Below are 20,937 nucleotides of genomic sequence, written 5' to 3'. Positions count from 1 at the left end.
TTGTGGAAACTTAATTGAATTATGTGCAGCCCTTTTTAGAGAATTGTGGATTATCACTGTGACCCTGAGGACGACATCGATGAGAAGACGCAAGACGACAAAACTGATCTGTTTGGCGCATTTGTTAATTCAACCTTGTTGTACGGCGACACAATTCACCTTTTTTATTTTCTTTTTTCTTAATGTACATATTTATTGTCAACTAACTGTCATAGCGTATATCCAAAATATCTATTTTATTCAATTTCCGTGTACAATAAGTTAAATTCTTAGAATCAAAACTAAGATATTTCTTACTTGAAAACCACAAGCGTCTGTGTGTAAGAGATGTTTAAATTATTGATGCAAGTCCAATCTCTTATTGTTGTCCCAAAAGCATTTAAATTGATGACGGAATTCTGTAGCGTTGTAGTTGCGATGTTGAGAGTTGTTGATTGTTCTGAACTGCTTGGTACGTCTGTATAATTATATTCCCACGCTGCATTCGTCAGATCTTTAGGCAAAAAACAGCTGGCATCTGAAAGTTTAAATGTAGAGTTTAGACCTGATGTTCATCACGCACCTTGGACGATAATATACCAAGTGATAGATAACACAGACAATGAAGGGTGTAAATCTGAAATAATCGTAATGACTTCAGTAAATTTTGGATTATATCGATATACTCTCGAAGTATTGTTGAGACACAATAAGGTGTTCATGCCTTTGAATACCCCTCCCCCTTTTCCTCCAGTAGAAAAAAATTCAATTATATATCCCGTTAAGTTTGATTTTTGAGTGCCTATGTATCTTCTCCATCTTTTTTAATTATCTAAACAACAACATATTTTCACAGCAGTTTTCAAAATTTTTCTTAAGGACAGCCCATTTGGTCTTCACCTCACTCCGAACTACATTTTAAACAGGACCGTACATAACATCATTGTTCTCGCGCATCTTCATGAACCTAAACATCCGTTTTATATCTGTCAACCACATTTGATAAGCTCATTACAAAGTGATGATACGTTTGTTATAAAAGTCCAATAGGGTATATGCCAACCGCATTCACTTGAATAAACACTCCGGGTAAAAGGCCGAAACGTGCCCCCGCTTTACGCTTTCACGTGCTTTGTGAATGTTGTGGTTTATATATTGCCCAGTTCCACTGTTCTGATTTTGCAAAAGCAAAAAACGATTGGTCACACTTGATAAATGATACATGTCTGCAAAAAATTGAACACATTGCCGGATGGAATTCATTGAATGTTGAATCATTGTGACAGATTTGATCTCTTCCTAAAAAATTGGTCAATGTGGACTGATATATAAAGACGGATGACCATTTGTCTTGGCTCTACATGCGTGGAATGCTGTTCAGACATATTTAATGTTTTCATTATCATCTGCTTCAAGCCATCTGTTTTATCATTTTGTTAATTGTTTATACCATGTAAGGATGCAAAATTGACTACTTAATCAATGTTAGCATACATGTATTTCTGGTTAGACAATTGGCAGACTGCATATCCATAAAACGATTATTATTAGATAAAATTGAGAATGGAAATGGGGAATGTGTCAAAGAGACAACAACCCGACCATAGAGCAGACAACAGCCGAAGGCCACCAATGGGTCTTCAATGCAGCGAGAAACTCCCGCACCCGGAGGCGTCCTTCAGCTGGCCCCTAAACATATATGTATACTAGTTCAGTGATAATGGACGTCATACTAAACTCCAAATTATACACAGGAAACTAAAATTAAAAATGATACAAGACTAACAAAGGCCAGAGGCTCCTGACTTGGGACAGGCGCAAAAATGCGGCGGGGTTAAACATGTTTTGTTAGATCTCAACCCTCCCCTATACCTCTAGCCAATGTAGAAAAAATAAACGCACAACAGTACGCACAGTAAAACTCAGTATAAGAGAAGTCCGAGTCCGATGTCAGAATAGGATACAAAAGAAAATAAACAAAATGACAATAATACATAAATAACAACAGACTACTAGCAGTTACTGACATGCCAGCTCCAGACCTCAATTAAACTGATTGAAAGATTATGTCTTCATCATATGAATATCAGGCACAATCCCTCCTGTTAGGGGTTTAGTATTATACCGTCATAAAATATATGAGAAGAACATAACCCGTGTCATGCCAACAACTGGTTTTAGAATAAATGTGTTTAATTCCGATGCAAAGACCCTATAAGTGAATCAATATTAAAGCCAAAATATGCAATCTTTAATGACCTGACAACAGTATCGTAACTATATCCCTTCTTAATAAGTCTGTTTAAAGGTTTTGTTAGCTTTTGAGGTGAATACTGACATTTTTGTGCTTTGTAAAGAATATTACCATAAAAGATTGGATGTGAAATACCCGAACGTATAAGATGTCTGCATGTTGAGTTATATTTACGAATGATGTCCTTATACCGATGATAAAATTTAGTAAATGTTTTGACTAGTTTATGATATCGAAAACCCTGGTGTAATAATTTTTCAGTAATACATAAATTTCTCTCGCTAAAATCTAATACGTTGTTACACTCACGAGCGAATCGTACAAGTTGAGATATATAAACACCATAAGATGGTGACAAGGGAACGTCACTATCTAAAAATGGATAATTAACGATAGGAAATGAAAAATCATCTCTTTTATCATAAATTTTTGTATTAAGCTTTCCGTTAATGATATAGATATCAAGATCGAGGAAAAGACAGTGGTCATTGTTAGTATTAGCTTTATTTAAAGTAAGTTCAACAGGATAAATTTCTTTAGTATACATACTGAAGTCGTCATTATTGAGAGCCAATATATCATCCAAATATCTAAAAGTATTGTTAAATTTTTGTATCAGATATTGTTTCGATGTCTCTTTGCTGATTTTAGTCATAAATTGTAACTCACAACAATACAAAAACAGGTCCGCAATAAGTGGTGCACAGTTAGTCCCCATTGGAATTCCGATAACTTGACGATATACGGAATCTCCAAAGCGAACAAAAATGTTATCAAGTAAAAATTCAAGGGCAGATATAGTATCAAAGCATGTCCAATTGACATATTTCTTTTGTTTGTTGCTACTAAAAAATGACCTAAAAGAGTTTGAACATATGTATTCGCATTCCGACTTTTTAAATGCCCATTTAATTAGGTGTGTGAATTTTTTCTTAATAAGAATATGAGGCAAAGTGGTATATAGGGTAGAACTATCAAAACTTTGAACAGATTCAAAATCACCAATATATGCATGCAATTTATCAAGTACTTCCAACGAGTTTTTGACACTCCAAAAGTAATTAATTCCACTATTTTCAAAGGCCTTATTTGAACAATTAATTATCAGGTTTTTGATTGTACCAAGTGTACTAGTAAGTAGAATACACAATTTAGTAGTGGAACAATAACTTGAAGACGAAATAAATCTATATTTGTAAGGTGATTTGTGTAGCTTCGGAAGCCAGTACATAGTTGGGACTTTCAGTGTATTTGGTTCTGCTTGTAAAGAAGTAGCTAAAAGTTTATGTTTGTTACAGATATGGTTTCCTGAAAATGAAGTCAGTTGGAATGTTGGTGAATTCGTGATTTCCTTTTGCAGAACCTCAATGCAAAATTTACGTCAAACTATAATGATATTATTAGCAGCTTTATCAGCCGGGACAAAAACAAATTCCTTGGCTAGTTCTTTTAGTTTATGTTTGATACGAGAAATAGGATTTTTATGGTTGTTTTTAAGAGTAAAATGTTCTTTAAAATGTTGTATACGTATATCAACTATCTTCATTACTGAATTAAAAAAAGAGTCCAAAGATTTTTTGTCAGCTTTTTCCCGTTTTATCCATTTCAAACAGTAAGCACGAAGTGAGTCGTGGATGATATTACGACACTCATTCCAATTAATAATTGACGGGGGGCGATATTTAGGTCCTTTACTGAGGAATGATTTTAACTCTCGGTCGCGAACGATGTTAAGGTCTCCTGTTATAACATGGGAAATTGGGCCATAAGTGTATTCGGAATTACTACAATTACATGACGTAGGTGTATTTTCACTGATATTTACATGTTTACAGACTTGGCTATAATTAAACACAAATTTCCGGGTAGATTTCTTGTAAATATAACAAATAAGACGGAGTTCAGTATTATCAAAATATCCAGGAAATGTTCTTTAACAGAATGGTCGTTAAAAATACCGGCAATATTTACAAAATCAAAACCTTTATTGACATACTTTTTTTTAATAAAATGTTTTTATGATCTTCAGGGCGATCAATTTTGGGAAACAGTTTAGAATAACAATATGCCATTATAATTTGAACGATTTCATACTTAGGACTGCAATATGAAATTGTGTTGCAATCCTCTTAAATTTTTATTAATTTATTTATAGGTAAAGAACAGAGCTTGGTTAATAGATAATGTCTGCCGTTGATTTTAGAAATTAGGTCCGAAATATTTGTATGGTTGGTCCGAAATTTTCTTTGATTGCGATTTTTTCTACGCCCATGAGAACGGTTTTTACGAACAGTTTTAGAAACTATATCAAAATGTTAACAGAATCGGTTCTTGATATATTACCAATTCCCATGATATTATCATTAAGACCGAGAGGGTAGACTGTCTGTAATTTTTTAATCCAATTTAATTCAATTATTTTCCGTGATCGTACAAACTTTGAATGAGATTCACCAGTCTGCTTATTTACTACTTCTAAAGGTTGAACTGTTAAATATCTAATAGGATGATTGTGCTTTTTAAGATGATGATAAATGATACTTTTGAATTTATTGGGTCTTTTAAAACGATACAGGTGTTCTTGCGTGCGTTTAGATAAATATCGTCCATGTATGTATGAAACGCATGATTATATTTGGTTAGTATTAAAGATATATCTTATTCTATAATAAAATATATACTTAAGTTATAGCAATAATACAAACAGTTGTGCTTGCGCACAATATATTGGTTAAAGTACTATGGATTATAAGGGAAAAGAATATATTTTAAAGCAAAAGGTTATGACGAGTTTGCCAAGTTAGACTAAGAAAATGCTGAAATATTGAAATTGTCGTACTATGTAACGATTCTGAAGTCGTAGTTAAACTCTTGTTGTTGTCAATATTGTCCATGGCTATTGTTGTAAAACCACATATTTTAAATGTTGAATGTTTTATAAATAGAATATTCTATTACTGTAGATTAATGGATAACTGAATCATTCATAAACAGCAAACGTAACTGTACATTTTGTCATTTAGTACCTCCTTTCCTTGTCCTAGCATCCAGTAGAAGACCATATACATTAAGAGATGGTTTTAGTTCAGTTGAATGTAATGTTAAAGAAGAAAAGAGAAATAAACAGAAGTTCCTTTGAAATGCTTAGCATCGTATTTGCTTTAATGGAATAACTCTGAATATTTGGCCAAACGATTATCAACTAATGTTTTTACTGATTGTTGAAAAGACTTTTGCTTACATCATGTCTTTTTGAACTACCTGCATGTGCAGCTTTTTCAAGTATTGTTGTCATACTAACAGATTGTTGATGTTGCTTGTTTAATTGCAACACCAAACTAATCACTAAACCGGAGAGGCAAGAACCTGCCTTGTTAATTGTCTGGCAAGCCTGATATTACTGCAATTTGTAGATCCTTACTATGTCCTCTTCCAGTTGATCACAGGGAAAACTGTTCGAATCCAGAAGAATACATTCTACATGTAGTTAAGTCTAGCTGAAATATTGGAATAACACCAGTGTTGATACGTGATCTGTCGTTGTAGACTACTGGTCTGCAAGAATGAAATCGTAGTTACGATTTTCTACACTTTCCTCGCAAATCTGTTGATGTTTGATTAATGTGGCATACACTTGGTATTACAATGCTCTTAGTTTTAGAAGGTACGTCAAAGCAAGACACTTTGTAACATTCTATAAGGAAATTTTATTGATTATGATATCTTGGAAAAAGAAGCCATATTGAAATTTTGGTCCATAGCTTATATTGTTCGAAGCACACAGTACTACTAACTTGACAAATTTAAACAAATATAAGGGATATTTGTTTATTTTGATATTTTGAGGCGGTCATCTTGGAAAAAGCCACCATTTTGAATTTGTTGGTCCATAGCTAATATTGTTTGAAACGCCAAGAACTACTACCATGCCAAATTTGACCGTATATAAGTGATATATGTTGATTTTGATATATTATGGCGGCCATCTTGGATAAAAGCCGCCATTTTGAAAATTCAAGGTGGGTCCATAACTAATATTGTTTGAAACGCCAAGAACGACTACCATGCCAAATTGTGTGCTTTTATCAGCAAACCCACAATTTTGTCACCGATCTGCTCGACTAAGGCTCCTGGGACAGACACAAACAAAATGTCAGAATCCCTTGTTTAACATAAGACAAAGGTGTAACAGCACACTATAAGAACTCACTATAAAAATCAGTCGAAGAAGCCTTGGCTCAGATCATAAAGCACAGAGACAAACAAAACAAAAAACAATAAACAAAAGGACTTTTCAAATACTTGATCTAGTTTTACTCAAATAATGCTGCAAAAATGCAATTTATTTTTATTAAGTCTTAAAACATAATTTTGAAGACTATTTTATTACTTCGATCTCTATAAAGAATACAATACATGTATGAACGATTTCCGCTGTGTGCTAATTATACAATATTTAGACACAACATAACTTCTGTGATGTCTTACACAAGTACAGCAAAATAACTAATTATTTTTAATATCAAAGTTTACTTTCAAAATTTCTTCTAAACTAATCATTTAAACAATATATATGTGAAAATATTAATAATTAACTCTTTATGTTAGGTCTTTACTAAAGGAGAAAAGCTGTCTGAATGTTATTCAAATGTCAAGAAATGGCATTGTGCTGATGTAACTGCAGTATTAAAATATGGAAAGTTATTATTTTGTCATCGATTTAAGGATTGAATGCTTCTTTTTGTAAATTTATTGGGGTGTAAAAGCGTTGATCGAAGTACATTTTGTATGAAGCGCGAAAGCGCTTCATTCTAAAAATGTGCGCACGGTCAACGCTTTTACAACCTTAAAGAATTACTAAAAGAAGCATTCAATACTTATAATTACATTTTTTTGCTATGAAAACGATTTCTATCAAGTTTTTCTTTAATTTACCTGTGCACTTTATTGTGGAAGCTCGTGTCATCATGAATGTTACATTTTATTTTGAATTGAAGGTTAATTTCAGAATGACGCGAGATTGCTGTTAGCCAATCAAAATAACGTATTATAATGAAACATACATTGTTCATGTAATGTAATTATATATGGTTAAAATAAGACCACGAAAGATAATTCTGTGTAATGAATACAAATCTAAAAATGTATGCAGTCGACAGCTCATCATTTTTAGCTCACCAGCACCAAAGCTGTCACTTGGAGTATGTCGTCGTCGTCCGTTAACTTTTACAATGATCATCTTCTTTGAAACTACTGGTCCAAATTCAACCAAACGTGGATACAATCATCATTCGGGTAAATGGTTGAAAAACGTAACCGATGACCCCACCCCATGTTCAGAACGATGTATCTGCCATTTGTCTGTTAACATTAAAAAGGCGGCTTTCTGTGGTATTTATTGCCCTTAAACATGTTAAATTACATATCTTACCGATTTCTTTCGTGTTTGCCTATTATCTTGAAAATCATAGTAGATAGACATAATCTGGCATGTCTGAAATCGACAGTCGGTTTCTAATTGGAGTAATTGTCTTTTAAAGACAATTTTACCATTTATTTTGCGTCTTTGCTTATTATCTTGAAAACTACAAGATATAGATAGAAACTTTTAAATCAAAAATGACCAGTAAGACAAAATCCGCAAATAAGTCAAATGACGGAAATCGTCAGTTGATGACCATATTGGGGTTATAACAATTAAATGATGATTTTTTACAACTTTTTTTTCCGTTTTTGCCTATTATTTTGAAAACTGTAATAGAAAGACGGAAACTTTTAAAAGCAAAGACAAGATCTGCAAATAGGTCTGCTAACATGTAGACGAACTTGTCAATTATCTTCTTAGAGGAGCTGTTGTCCTTAAATGACGATTTTGATACTTTTTGTGATAATTGGGCCAAAACGATAGGAGATAGAAACTATACACAGAAAAAATGATCAGCAATATAATTTCAACAACAACAAAAAAATTGATTTTAGTCATGAATAATATTCTAGTTAACATGTTGACGTATCCATTGTTGAAGATGCACATAGACCAAGGTGAACAACACACGACCTTCAAAGCATCTAGTTTATATTTTTGGGATATTATAAAAATCTGCTGATGTCCAGTTGCAAATACGTCATGCATATTGAGGACAAAACCGAAGAAATATAGTAACTGGCAAAACTATTTATGTATGTCCACCTAAAATTAAAACTTCATGGAATGCTACCAACCTAAACATTATTTTTTTGTAATTGTAGAATGACCCTATGTTGCATGTGTTTTACAGTACTAATTTTTTATTAGACATGTACGTTAAATTTAAAAAAAAATTCTAAAATACTATTGCACATTGTATTCAAATTAATTTTTATTCAAAAGAATTCTTGTTCAAAAATATTGAGATCATCATTGCATGATTATAGAAACGACAAATTAACATTTAGGAAAGGCTTATGATATTATGTTAATTTGTTGCTTACCATTAAACTTTAATTATGATCTTCTTTATTTTACAGGCTATCGCTTCAAGTATATATTAGCTGGGTACAGAGGACTAATTAAAGATGCAACATTTTTGAAGAAACTGGGAAAAATAAAGAAATGTGACAACTTTTAAGAATATGGATTAATATAATTTATTGACAAAAGTCAGTTTTGATTAATCATAGTGACAAAAGACTGTCCTATTTTGTTTTTATAGGGGATAATTAATTCATTTATTAAAAATGTTTACACTTAACTTCCTTATGTGTATTTGAGTCACCAGACAACTACCTTTTTGGTGGTAAAACAAAATTATACCCCAACTATAGGAGAGGGGGGCTATATACAATTTTCTTGTACATTTGTATGTCTGTCTGTCTGTCTAATAGTTCAACAGATAATTATCTCTCAGAACCTATAGAAAACAATGAACTCGGATAGCAGAGATGAATGCAAACGTATGATTGCTTTTAAGATCGGTTGGACACATATTTTCGACTTGTTCTTACTTTCAATTACGAGCTGGTGGTATACTTAGCCTCAACAACATGTGTTGTTTGAAATTGCTTCTGCTTTTTTTCACAGCTTAAGTTGTCTTGTCTCAGTTAAACAACATGGTTGAGTACAGGTGCCCTGTCTGAAGAGTTTAAAATGGGTCTTCAACGCAGAGAGAAACTCCCGCACCTGGAATAGGGCTTACGCTGACCCTAAACAATATTGTATACTAATTTAGCGAAATGGACTCTACACTAAACTCCCCTATACCTTTAGCAAATGTGGAATAAACAACCACACAGCAAAACATACGGGTAAAACTCAAATTAAAAGAAGTCCGAGTTCGTTGTTAGAATAGGTAACAGAAGAAACTACGCAAATGTCAATAATAAACATAAAATAACAAAGGACTACTAGCAGTAACTGACATGCAAGCTACGGGCTTGGGGTACTATTGTCGGGAATGTTGTGTTATTGGTAGTAAAATTGCATTTTTTGAACAAAGAAATCTGGAGTTATTTGGTCAAATAAAATAATATTTTTACTAAGTAACAGAACATATAAAAAGTATTCTCTTTTCATAGGTTTTGTGCTCAACTAGGATTTTTTTCTTCCATTGGATTGTTTTTTCTCCCTTGGATATTTCTTTCTCTCATAGGATATATCTTTCTCCCATAGGTTTTTTTTCCCCGTAGGATCTTTTTCTCCCTTATGATTTACTTTAATCTCCCAAAGTATTATCATTCTCCCTTAAGATTTTTTTATCCCTTAGGATTTACTTTATCCCTAAGGATTGTTTTTATCCCACAGGATATTTTTATCGTACGGCATTATTTTATTAAAAAAATATCCTATGTGATACAAAATATCCTGCAGGAAATGCTTTTATTTCTCCTATGGGTTTTTTAGTCCAAAGGGAGAAAATATATCCTGTAGGATATTTTCTTCTCCTAAGGGAGTATAAATCGATCTATGCCAAAAAATATGTTTGTATTGTTTTACCTACCCCCAGAGGTACATTATTGCCAAGTTGGATGATTCTACCGTTAAAAAAGTGTGGTTCCAATTTGCACTCATGACAAGTGCAAATTAATCCAAGAAACTGTTTATATATAATTTGGGAAACCTTTGAAATCAATGAAAGTTGTGTGTCTTCAAATGTTTTAACCAGGAAATGATCCGCATGTAAAATTTAAAATAACATTATTCATCTTATTTCTTCTGGGTCCCCAAAACCTCCTGTCGTTTAACCAACTCTCGGAGATAGATTTTAGTACATTTAATACTTCTAAATCTTAAAAGTATCGAGGCTTAAATTAAAATTTTATTCAAATGAAAAATGATACATGCATTGTCCTAGTGTGTTACACAGAAAATGATAATCGTTCTGTTAAAGGGAAACTCCGCAAAAAAATGAAAAATTGATATTTTGTTCTTTAAGCATAAAAAACCACATGTTCATAAATAAAAAACTTTTATTCTCTACGTAAAGAGATCAAAATCGATTTTTGAAATTCACTATCAGTTCTCGACATGTCGCCTTCTTGTCGGCATGTTCGATCTAAAAAGACACGTGATATCTATAAACCACAAAGAACAAAAATAATCGGGGATTTACCGACCGTGCGTTAAAAACTCCCATCATCAATTGGGAATACCGTAGACGGTTATTCAGTGTCAAAATGTCTTGTCAAGCGTACGGTTGTTCTGTCAGACAAGATTATGACAAAAGTCTACATAGTTTTCCCAATCCCACAAAAAAAGAAAGAATTGTATCAGACATGGTTGTACAACCTTAAACTAACAGCAAATAGTTGCATCTATAGCAAGCACAAGTTGGTGTGTGAAGACCATTTTGAACAATATTGTTTCGAGGGAGATTCGATGGTTATTATCCTTTTTTAATAACAAAATAAACTAGCAGTTCTGATAGCTATAGTTATCAAATCCTTATATGATAAGATCGCGTTGAATAAAAAAAATATAGATTTGATGAGGAAGAACAATTTCAATTATAAGAAAGACAAATGCAGTGTTCTTGTAACAATCACTGATTTACAGAAGATTCATTAGTATGCCTCTTTTATATAAAATGCATTGATTTGTATAAAGAATAGTTCCGTATTTAGACAAGATAATTTTTCAATTAATAAAGTTATACGATATAAAATAACATTAACATGATATTTAACGGCTATTGACAAGGAGCAATGTTAGGAAGAGGTTTTAGCTGGGATATAATATGTTGATATAGTATAATATTCCCAGGTTATAGATATGTAAATATCGAAATATCGGACATCTCAATTTTTTTTATTAAAAGTGTTTTTTTTTAACTAATAACACTGGACACTTTTAATTTGCAAAACACTCATTTGCAAATCCGCCGCCGCCTCTCCTTAGACCTACAGTGTCGTGTAAATAACCGAAATGTGTGGAATTACATGGGATTCAATAATTTCATTGCTTTTCTGCTGTTATTATTATATATATTTTGTAATTTGATTTAGAAAAACATGGGATTTTTAATATCCCATGGGATAAGGCAAATCCCATGGGATTGACCATTATCCCATGGGATTTTGGTTAAATCCCATGGGATTTTTTTGGGTCCCATGGGATAATTGTAGTCCCATGGGATATTTGTTGTCCCATGGGACTATAATTATCCCATGGGATTTTTAATATCCCATGGGACAAAATAAAATCCTATGGAATTCAAATTATAAATATACAGTAATGTGTATGTTACAATGAATTCTGTTTGGTAGTAAAAAGTTTATAATATATATATGAGTGTATTTTTGGTTTTTTTCATTTTGTCACAAACATGTTTTTAATTTGTTTATATGACAATAAAGATTATTATTATTTTGGAAATATAATAATATTTAAAGTCAAAAAATAAAATCCTTTAACTGAAATAAAATGATGACGTCTTAATAAAAGAAAAAAATATTGATTTGAAATCTTTGTCTTCTTTGTTTTATTATGAAAAATAGAACTGAAAAAAATATTTCATATTCTGACTGAATAAATTGACAAAGCACAGTTAATAGTTTACTCTTTTCATGAGGTAAAGTTTTCTTTGTTATAGTTCCATTGCAATACATGAATATGCAAATGATTTGAATCTTATTCCTTTGTGGTGTTCATAATATTACATTTATATTTGTAAATTTATAAAATAAAGACTTTTCCTGTTAAGTTTTAGTTTTCTTGTTTCAGCTTGCTATGAACAATTATTCAGTCCACTATATAAGAGTCAAGTAAATAAATTATTTCATCCACTAGAATATTCCTACAATTCTTAAGACAAAACATTTATGCAATCTGTTCTTCAAAAATCTTCCTCCGTACATCTTTATTGGATGGAGCGATTTAAATGAGTGGACAAAGCAAGTTCATTTGGACAACAAAATACTAATATATTTTTTCATTCCTCCCTTCTTTCAATTGATAATTACGTTGTTGCATTTACATGATTAATTAAGTTCTTGAGCATCTATGATCATGATGATATGACTCCTTTTTGTTTATAGTAATTATGTTGAAATTTCCTCTTTCTTCTGTAGGAAAAAAAACACATTCCATTTCAAATTAATAAAAAAGTCACACTATGTAGAAAAATATCAACTTTAAGTTTGCTGTTCAGTATTGACCTGTTGAATGATGATCTTGAAAACCAAGATGTCTGACCTACAAATACACAAAACTCAAAAATTATAAATGAAGAGAAATACAGCAATAAAATGGCTATTTTATCATATTTATGTACATTTTGATAAAAATTTCATTTGAATATTTAAAATTGTAAGAACTCTTATTTCAGTGCTTTGAGTCTATGGTTTTCATATTAGTTGTTTTTTGTGCCTTGTTGCAGTCTTTCGAGTTAAGCCAATTGCAACAAATGTTTACAGTTTGTTCAAATGTTGTGCTGTTATTAAAACCACTGTCCCAGGTTAGGGGTGGGTTGGGTGTTCACTAAATGTTTATTTTATTAGTTGATATTTGCTTTGAATTAGCTGTCAGTAACTGTGAGTACTAATAGATCTGTATGTTGAGTCTTTTTTGTTAAAGGGAAAGAATAAATTTCCTGCCACATCCGGTCTGTGTTTTTGGTAGCTGTTTTTCTGCTTTGTTGCATTCTAATGAGTTAATAAAATTGAGAATGAAAACGGGAATGTATTAAAATAATTCAATTTTGGATGTAACGCATCTTCTGATTGGCTGACGTTGTTTTGTTTATCAGCTCATAGACATAATTTTGTCATGTGACTGTGACGTCATCAACGTTTTTTCATGGTTTACTCCGGTTTAAAATGGAATTTAGAATTAAATTATAAGAAATGACTGTAATATTTTTTCTGTCTATTCGAAATAACATAAAAAATGTGGTGCACACTTTAAAATAACCTGCTACGCGGGTTATTCAGTGTGCACCACACTTTTGATGTTATTTCTTCATAGACAGAAAAAATATTATAGTCATTCCTTAAATAACCTGACCCAAGAGCAGAAAAAAACCCTTTTCAACTGATTTTATAGTTTTTATATTGAACTGACACTTACGGTACACCACTGTCCTTAATTAGAGGAGGATTTGGCGCCAGCAAACATGTTAAACCATGCCACATTTTGTAAGTGTCTGTCCCAAGTCAGGGGTCTATTATTCAGTGGTTGTCAATTGTTGCTATATATCATATTTGTTTTTTGTTTATTGTTTTGTGCAAAAATCAGGCACTTAGCTTTCACCTTTATGGTGTTTCCCCCAAGCATGTTTAGCATGGAATAGACACCATGCCCTTTTTAAATGACGCCATGCCCTTATTGAATTGTTTTACATTTGTTATTTCATGGCCTTTTATGGATTACTATGCAGTATAGGGTTTGCTCATTGTCGAAGGCTGTACAGTGAACTAATTTTGTTAAATTTAATGTCATTTGATCTCTATTGGAGAAAAGTCTCATTGGCAATCGTACCGCTTCTTATTTTTATATCAACCCTGCCATATTTTGCCTGTCATTATTTACAGGTCATCATTGGCCTCTAATAAGTAATTGCATTGCTTACATCCACTTAATTGAACTCTGGTGGATAGTTTTCTCATTTATCATACCACATCTTATTTTCATAATAATCATTATTCAAGGGCAATAACTTTTATAGAAGTGGACTTACCATTTAGGCTTTGTTGACGTCTGTAAATCTATTTTTGTTGATAATTTCTTTTGTTTATAGTTTCCCTTTATCTTTAATGTTCTTGCCCTACACATAAAAGGGTAAACATTATCATTTAATGACAATAACTACTATTACATAATGAGTAGGCAACTGACAATTTTGGATCATTTGTATCTTGTCTTGCTCATCATTTTTGCTTGATATTATCAATATTCTATGAAAATGAGGTCACAGTAATATTAAACTTGGCAGACAGACATCTTCTTATTTTTATATGACACCTTGTAGTCATTCCATACACCAACAAGTAGACATATGCTTATAATATCTGATAAAATGAATAAAATGCTCCGCTGGGCGCAGCTTGATACGACCGCAGAGGTCGAACCCTGAACAGTTGGGGCAAGTATGGACACAACATTCAAGCTTGATACAGTACTGAATTTGGATTGTGATTAAATATTTGACACAGCATAGGTTTCTGACACAGAATGAATGTGGTCTAAGAACTTAAAAATTTTTAATTTACCTATTCAAACCATATCATTATTATTTGCTTTTATATATAAATCAGAAATAACCAATTTAAAATGGAAAATTTTAAAGAAAAAAAAAGGAAAAAAAGGGAAACCCCCCCCCCCCAATTTTTGGAACCCCCTTATGATTCATCACCCCAAACTCAATCCCAGCCTTCCCTTTGTGGTATGGTACCTTGCAGTACAATTTCAGAGAGATCCATACACTTATACACAAGTTATTGTCTGGAAACTAGAAAAATGCTTGTTTTTTTTGCCCCTTTTTGGCCCCTATTCCTAAAATTTTGAGGCAATTACCCCCAAACTCAAACCCAGCTTTCCCTTTGTGATATGGAACCTTGTAGTACAATTTCATAAAGATCCATACACTTACACACAAGTTATTGTCCTGAAACTAGAAAAATGCTTGTTTTTTGCCCCTTTTTGGCCCCTTATTCCTAAAATTTTGAGGCAATTACCCCTAAAATCAATCCCAGCCTTCCCTTTGTGGTATGGTACCTTGCAGTACAATTTCAGAGAGATCCATACACTTGAACACAAGTTATTGTCTGGAAACTAGAAAAATGCTTATTTTTGGCCCCTTTTTGCTAAACATTTTGGGCAATTACCCCCAAACTCAATTCCAGCTTTCCCTTTGTGATATGGAACCTTGTAGTACAATTTCAGAAAGATCCATACACTTACACACAAGTTATTGTCATGAAACTAGAAAAATTCTTGTTTTTTGCCCATTTTTTGGCCCCTAATTCCTAAAATTTTAAAGCAATTGCCCCCAAAATCAATCCCAGCCTTCCCTTTGTGGTATGGTACCTTGCAGTACAATTTCAGAGAGATCCTTACACTTGAACACAAGTTATTGTCTGGAAACTAGAAAAATGCTTATTTTTGGCCCCTTATTCCTAAACGTTTTGGGCAATTACCCCCAAACTCAATTCCAGCTTTCCCTTTATGATATGGAACCTTGTAGTACAATTTTAGAAAGATCCATACACTTACACACAAGTTATTGTCATGAAACTAGAAAAATGCTTGTTTTTTGCCCCTTTTTTGGCCCCTAATTCCTAATATTTTGAGGCAATTACCCCCAAAATCAATCCCAGCATTCCCTGTGTGATATGGAACCTTGTGGTACAATGTCAGAGAGATCCATACACTAACACACAAGTTATGTCTGGAAGTTACAAAAATGCTTATTTTTGGCCCCTTTTTGGCCCCTAATTCCTTAACTGTTGGTACCATAACCCCCAAAATCAATCCTTATGGTAAAATTTCATAGAGATCCATTCACTTAAACTAAAGTTAGAGTGCGAAAACCAATGCGTCTTCGGACGACGATAACGCCAACGTCATACCAATATATGACCGTATAAAAAACTAAGAAAACTTAGCATTGACCAAAGAACCATAAAATGCGATCATGGTTATATGAATCTGCCAGACAGACATGCACACCTTACAATCGTTACATCCGCCAAATATAATTTACCTGTTGCTTAAAGCATATGATAAACTGACAAAACAATGCAAACTTTTCATTGACCAATGAACCATGAAAATGAGGTCAAGGTCATATAAAACATGCCAGACAGACTGTGCATCTCACAATCATTCCATTCACCAAATATAGGGGCCTTATTCATGTTATTACCTAGGAATAGTGATGTCATGGACTAGGAAAATTAGTCTGGGGACATAAATTACTGACATCGGACTAAATATACTAGTAAATTCTGTATCCATGGACTTTTTATACTAGTTATATTTGTCTGACCAGACAATTTATCTCTTACACTAGTTCTCAGAGAGACATGTCACCTTACCTTGACACATTATTCTGACTCTGAACAAACCAGTATTTGCTCTTACTCCTTAATACTGCGTGCTTAGGGGAGAAGCAGCAAATACCAACTTTAAAGTCTTTGGTTTTACCCGGTTGGGTTCAAAATAAACAACCTTCTGCACGTGAGGTGAACACGCTACCACGAGACCAGGCAGTATAATATAAGGAGTTTACCCAAGATTTAAAGTTTCCAAGTTTTTGCAAAAACTGGATCAAAATCATCATTGAAAAGCAATAACTTTTTAATAAGATTTAAGTTTCTCTTTAATTATTACAGTTTTCAAGATAAAAAGGCAAATTCAAGAAATATGAAGAAAAAAAAAATGGTTAAAATCTGTATTTAAGGCAACAACTCCTATGAGTCAGCTGCTAGTTTTGATGCAAATGGACAGTAGATTTTTTTTTCAACATTCTGAACATTTCTACCCTTGTCAGATATTGTCTATCTATTTTAGCCTTTTGTAGCTTATTACGCAGTTTGGCTTTTTACCCATTGTTGAAATCTGTACGGTGACCTATATAGTTGTTAACTTCTACGGTTTAAGTTTCTGTTGAAGAGCCGTCACATTGGCAATGATACCATATTTGTATATGTTTTTGTCATGTAGGTGTAAGGAGACAACCTTTTGATTTTCTGGTGGGATAAAAAGGGGAGACAGATTTTTTATCACCTGGCCTGGTAAGTTTTTCAGGGTTCGTAAGGATAGAAAACCCGGCAAATTGTAACAAACCCTGTGGTACGACCATATTTGCCAAAAGATTAGTCCAAATAATTATGACGTCTTGCAAGGCTATTTTAACGTTTTTCTGGGCACGTAATAGTCAAAGTTGTGACTGAGTGCGGAAATATGAAGATAGATAGATAGAAAAATTATAAAGGGACATAACTGAAGAACGGTAAAAGTGACGCTACCCAAATTTGAACTTGATCTGAGTTTTGTGGTAATGAGCATTGTGTGTAAGTCTCATAACATTTGGTTGAGGCTAACTTTAGTAGAGAACAGAAACTAAAAATTCAGCAATTTTTCTATTTGTAAACACGCATCATAACTCTAGAACGGTTGTGTATAAGTTTTATAACATTTGGTTGAGACAAACTAAAGTTAGATGACGGAAACGAAAAATTCAGCAATTTTTATGTTTATAAAGGGACATTACTCAAGAATGGTAATTTTTCGCCACCTAATTTCGTACTTAATCTGTATTATGTACTAATAAGCATTGTGTATAAGTTTCATTACATTTGGTTGAGGCAAACTAAAGTTAGAAAACGGAAACAAAAAATTTGTACTTGATCTTAGTTTTGTGGTAATGAATATTGGGTATAGGTTTCATAATGATTGGTTGAGGCAAACTTAAGTTACAGAATGGAAACTAAAAATTTGCAATCGTTCAATTTATAAAGGGGCATAACTCAATAAAGGTTAAAGTGACACTACCCAAATTCAACTTGATCTGTGTTTTATCAGTGGAAGTCAAAATTAAACATTGCATTGTATAAAGCATTGATTGTAGTTGATTCAACTATAATAATGGACAAAGGGAGATAATTCCAATTTTAAAAATTACTTGATATTTAGAAGAAAATACAAATTTTGCAATTTTTCCATTTATAAAGTGGCACGACTCTAGAACGGGTTAAAGTGACGCCACCAAAATTCAAACTTGATCTGTGTTTTGTGGTAATAAGCATTGTGTATAAGTTTTATAACATTTGGTTGAGGCAAACTTAAGTTAGAGAACAGAAACTAAAAATTTTGCAATTTTTCCATTTATAAAGGGGCATAACTCTAGAACGGTTAAAGTGACGCCACCAAAATTCAAACTTGATCTGTGTTTTGTGGTAATAAGCATTGTGTATAAGTTTTTACTTTAACATTTGGTTGAGGCAAACTCAAGTTAGAGAACGGAAACCAATTTTGGGACGTACGGACGTATGTACGTACAGACGGACAAGGGTAAAACTTAATGCCCCCACCGCTACGGCGGGGGCATAAAAAAAATAAAATAGCCTTGCTAGACGTCATAATTATTTGGACTACCAAAAGATGTAACCTAATTCTTACTTGTTTGGGGAAGACGGGGATTAACCGAACCACTATTCAATCTAAATCAGTGAACTGAATTATTGTCTTCTGCAGTAGTCCGAGTCGACATCTGTAACTAATCATGCAAATTGATAGTCAACAGTATACCTTTTTCAGAATGTCAGTTCACAAAGAATCACTGGTGATAGGGGAGTGTAACCGATAAATTGATCCTGAATCAGATAAGATTTTCCAAGGACGTATAACTAACACAATACGTCCTTGGATTTTCCCAGTAACGGAGAACCCCTTTCTTTGAGTGAATATAAATAGTGACGGGGGTCTCACAAATAAATTTAAATCTGAATTACAGGAACATCGATTAGCAAAGTAAACTTACATATTAATCTCGAAGTTATTTACGCTAAAGACAGACTGTGCTCCTGAATTAAGGTATTATACATTTGTGTATTTTACTCGGGGGAAGGGGGGGGGGGGGGGGGGGGGGGGTGATATGACGTGCCGCTGGAATAGGTCACTTTTTCCAGCTTGAAAATATGGGAATAGGTGGGAAAAACTATCAGAAATATATGATAGGTCGATAAAGTTCCAATTACTTGTATATGAAAAGCCCTGTCATTTTTTCACAGCCGAAAGTCTCACCGTAAGTAAACATTACATACAGAATCTTAGCCTTAAATATTCCACTTTTCCAACACACCCCACGAAAACCAACCAATATGGGAAAAGGTTACAATTTTACCCTCGCAATATATGAAAAGGTATAATACATTTTTAAGATCTAAATTATATGAATAGAGTGGGGTAACAGAACCCCAGCGACACCCCCTATCAATTAAGTATTGAGCGTTTTTTCGGATATTTTTTAGGACCGTTGTCAACTTGACATTGTCAAATCCGATCGCGACCTGCCACTTTGCAACCTGACCTGCAAAAACATAATTCGACTAAAAACAATGCCAGTCAAAATTGCTTTTTGAGACTGGGCGACTGAAAAAGTTTTAAAATGTGACCTTGTGACCCTACTTGGAATTCTTCATTCATCGGCGTGTGTCGGTTTGGCTAAAAAGGGGGCATTGTTTTTTTTTTTCTTGGGACAAAAAATTGTTTCTATCTTTATTAAAAAAAAAAAATTAAGACCAATCATAAACTCTTTTTTCAAAACTCAGTGTCGTATTTTATTGTTTTCCAAACAATTTTTAATAAAAGCTTAAAATGTTTGTTTCACTTCCCTCAGACTTCCCTCCTGATTTTTTTTTCTCAAGAAATTATAGAATTAGTAAATGGATATATATATATATGTCTGTGGTCACCGTCATGCAGTTAGATAAGAAATTCCAGCATGCATCATCAAATAATTCATGTGTATTTGTGACATCAACATAACTGAAACATTATATTATTTCCCAGTAATTATGTAAATCATTTTGATTTACAATTATATATGTCTGGGACTTATGCATGCATATATCTCACAGGCACTTGTCTCAGGAAAAAAAATCCTATATACTTTAATAAAAGTATATAGGAAAAAAATTCTGATACAAGTGCCTGTGATATATCTGTCAGTCCCAGAATAATAAATATAATTGTATCTTAATCTTTGGGAAAATCCGATTTTTAAATTGTTAAATTCTTTAACGTCATAATTATATCAAAGTTTACTTTTTAATGTTTTAAATTTTAAAGTTAAAATGAATATTCCGTTTTGATCTGAGGAAAAACTTTTTAAACTGTAATGACATGGTCAGTCAACTGATTTGTTGCATGGCTGATTACAGGTAATTAAAGCATGCAGTAATTTTCCATTACGACAGTGCGTGTACCCTAGGGTGTGTATAACGTATTAGAAATATCATAGTTTTCTAGAGAACATCCTGTCTATGTGTAATACAGATTGATGACATTACACACATTTTTTTTCGTTAAATGTAGTTAAGTATCTGTGTCCATTCCCTATTGCAACACTACAATTCTTTCGAAGAAAAAAATGTAATAATTTAAAAAAAAAAAAATCATTTATATAAAATAAAGAAGAAAAAAGTAGCAAATAAACTTATGTAACTACGCATTGAGTAAACATAATTTCACTTTACATGTACAAACCCTTGAGAAAACGTATATA

General features: G+C 32.8%; 1 protein-coding gene and 1 long non-coding RNA gene across 2 annotated transcripts in view; both read right to left on the bottom strand.

The window, feature by feature from the left end:
* Positions 1-20,937, bottom strand: part of LOC127714522 (adhesion G protein-coupled receptor L4-like) — a 115,702-nt gene that overhangs the window by 43,968 nt on the left and 50,797 nt on the right. The window contains exon 2 of the mRNA XM_052220607.1: positions 298-517. Coding sequence (XP_052076567.1) covers positions 298-517 — 220 coding nt within the window. The remainder of the gene's footprint in view (positions 1-297; positions 518-20,937) is intronic.
* On the bottom strand, positions 12,172-19,219 carry LOC127714533 (uncharacterized). The gene is made up of 3 exons (XR_007987772.1): positions 18,960-19,219; positions 14,386-14,472; positions 12,172-12,902 (listed from the first exon to the last, which is right to left on the bottom strand). It is a non-coding gene; the product is annotated as an uncharacterized LOC127714533 (long non-coding RNA).

The sequence above is a fragment of the Mytilus californianus genome, unplaced genomic scaffold, assembly GCF_021869535.1.
Source record: "Mytilus californianus isolate M0D057914Y unplaced genomic scaffold, xbMytCali1.0.p SCAF_9, whole genome shotgun sequence".
NCBI lineage: Eukaryota > Metazoa > Mollusca > Bivalvia > Mytilida > Mytilidae > Mytilus > Mytilus californianus.
The sequence above is the reverse complement of the archived record's forward strand: the minus strand, read 5'-3'. Positions and strand labels throughout refer to the sequence as shown.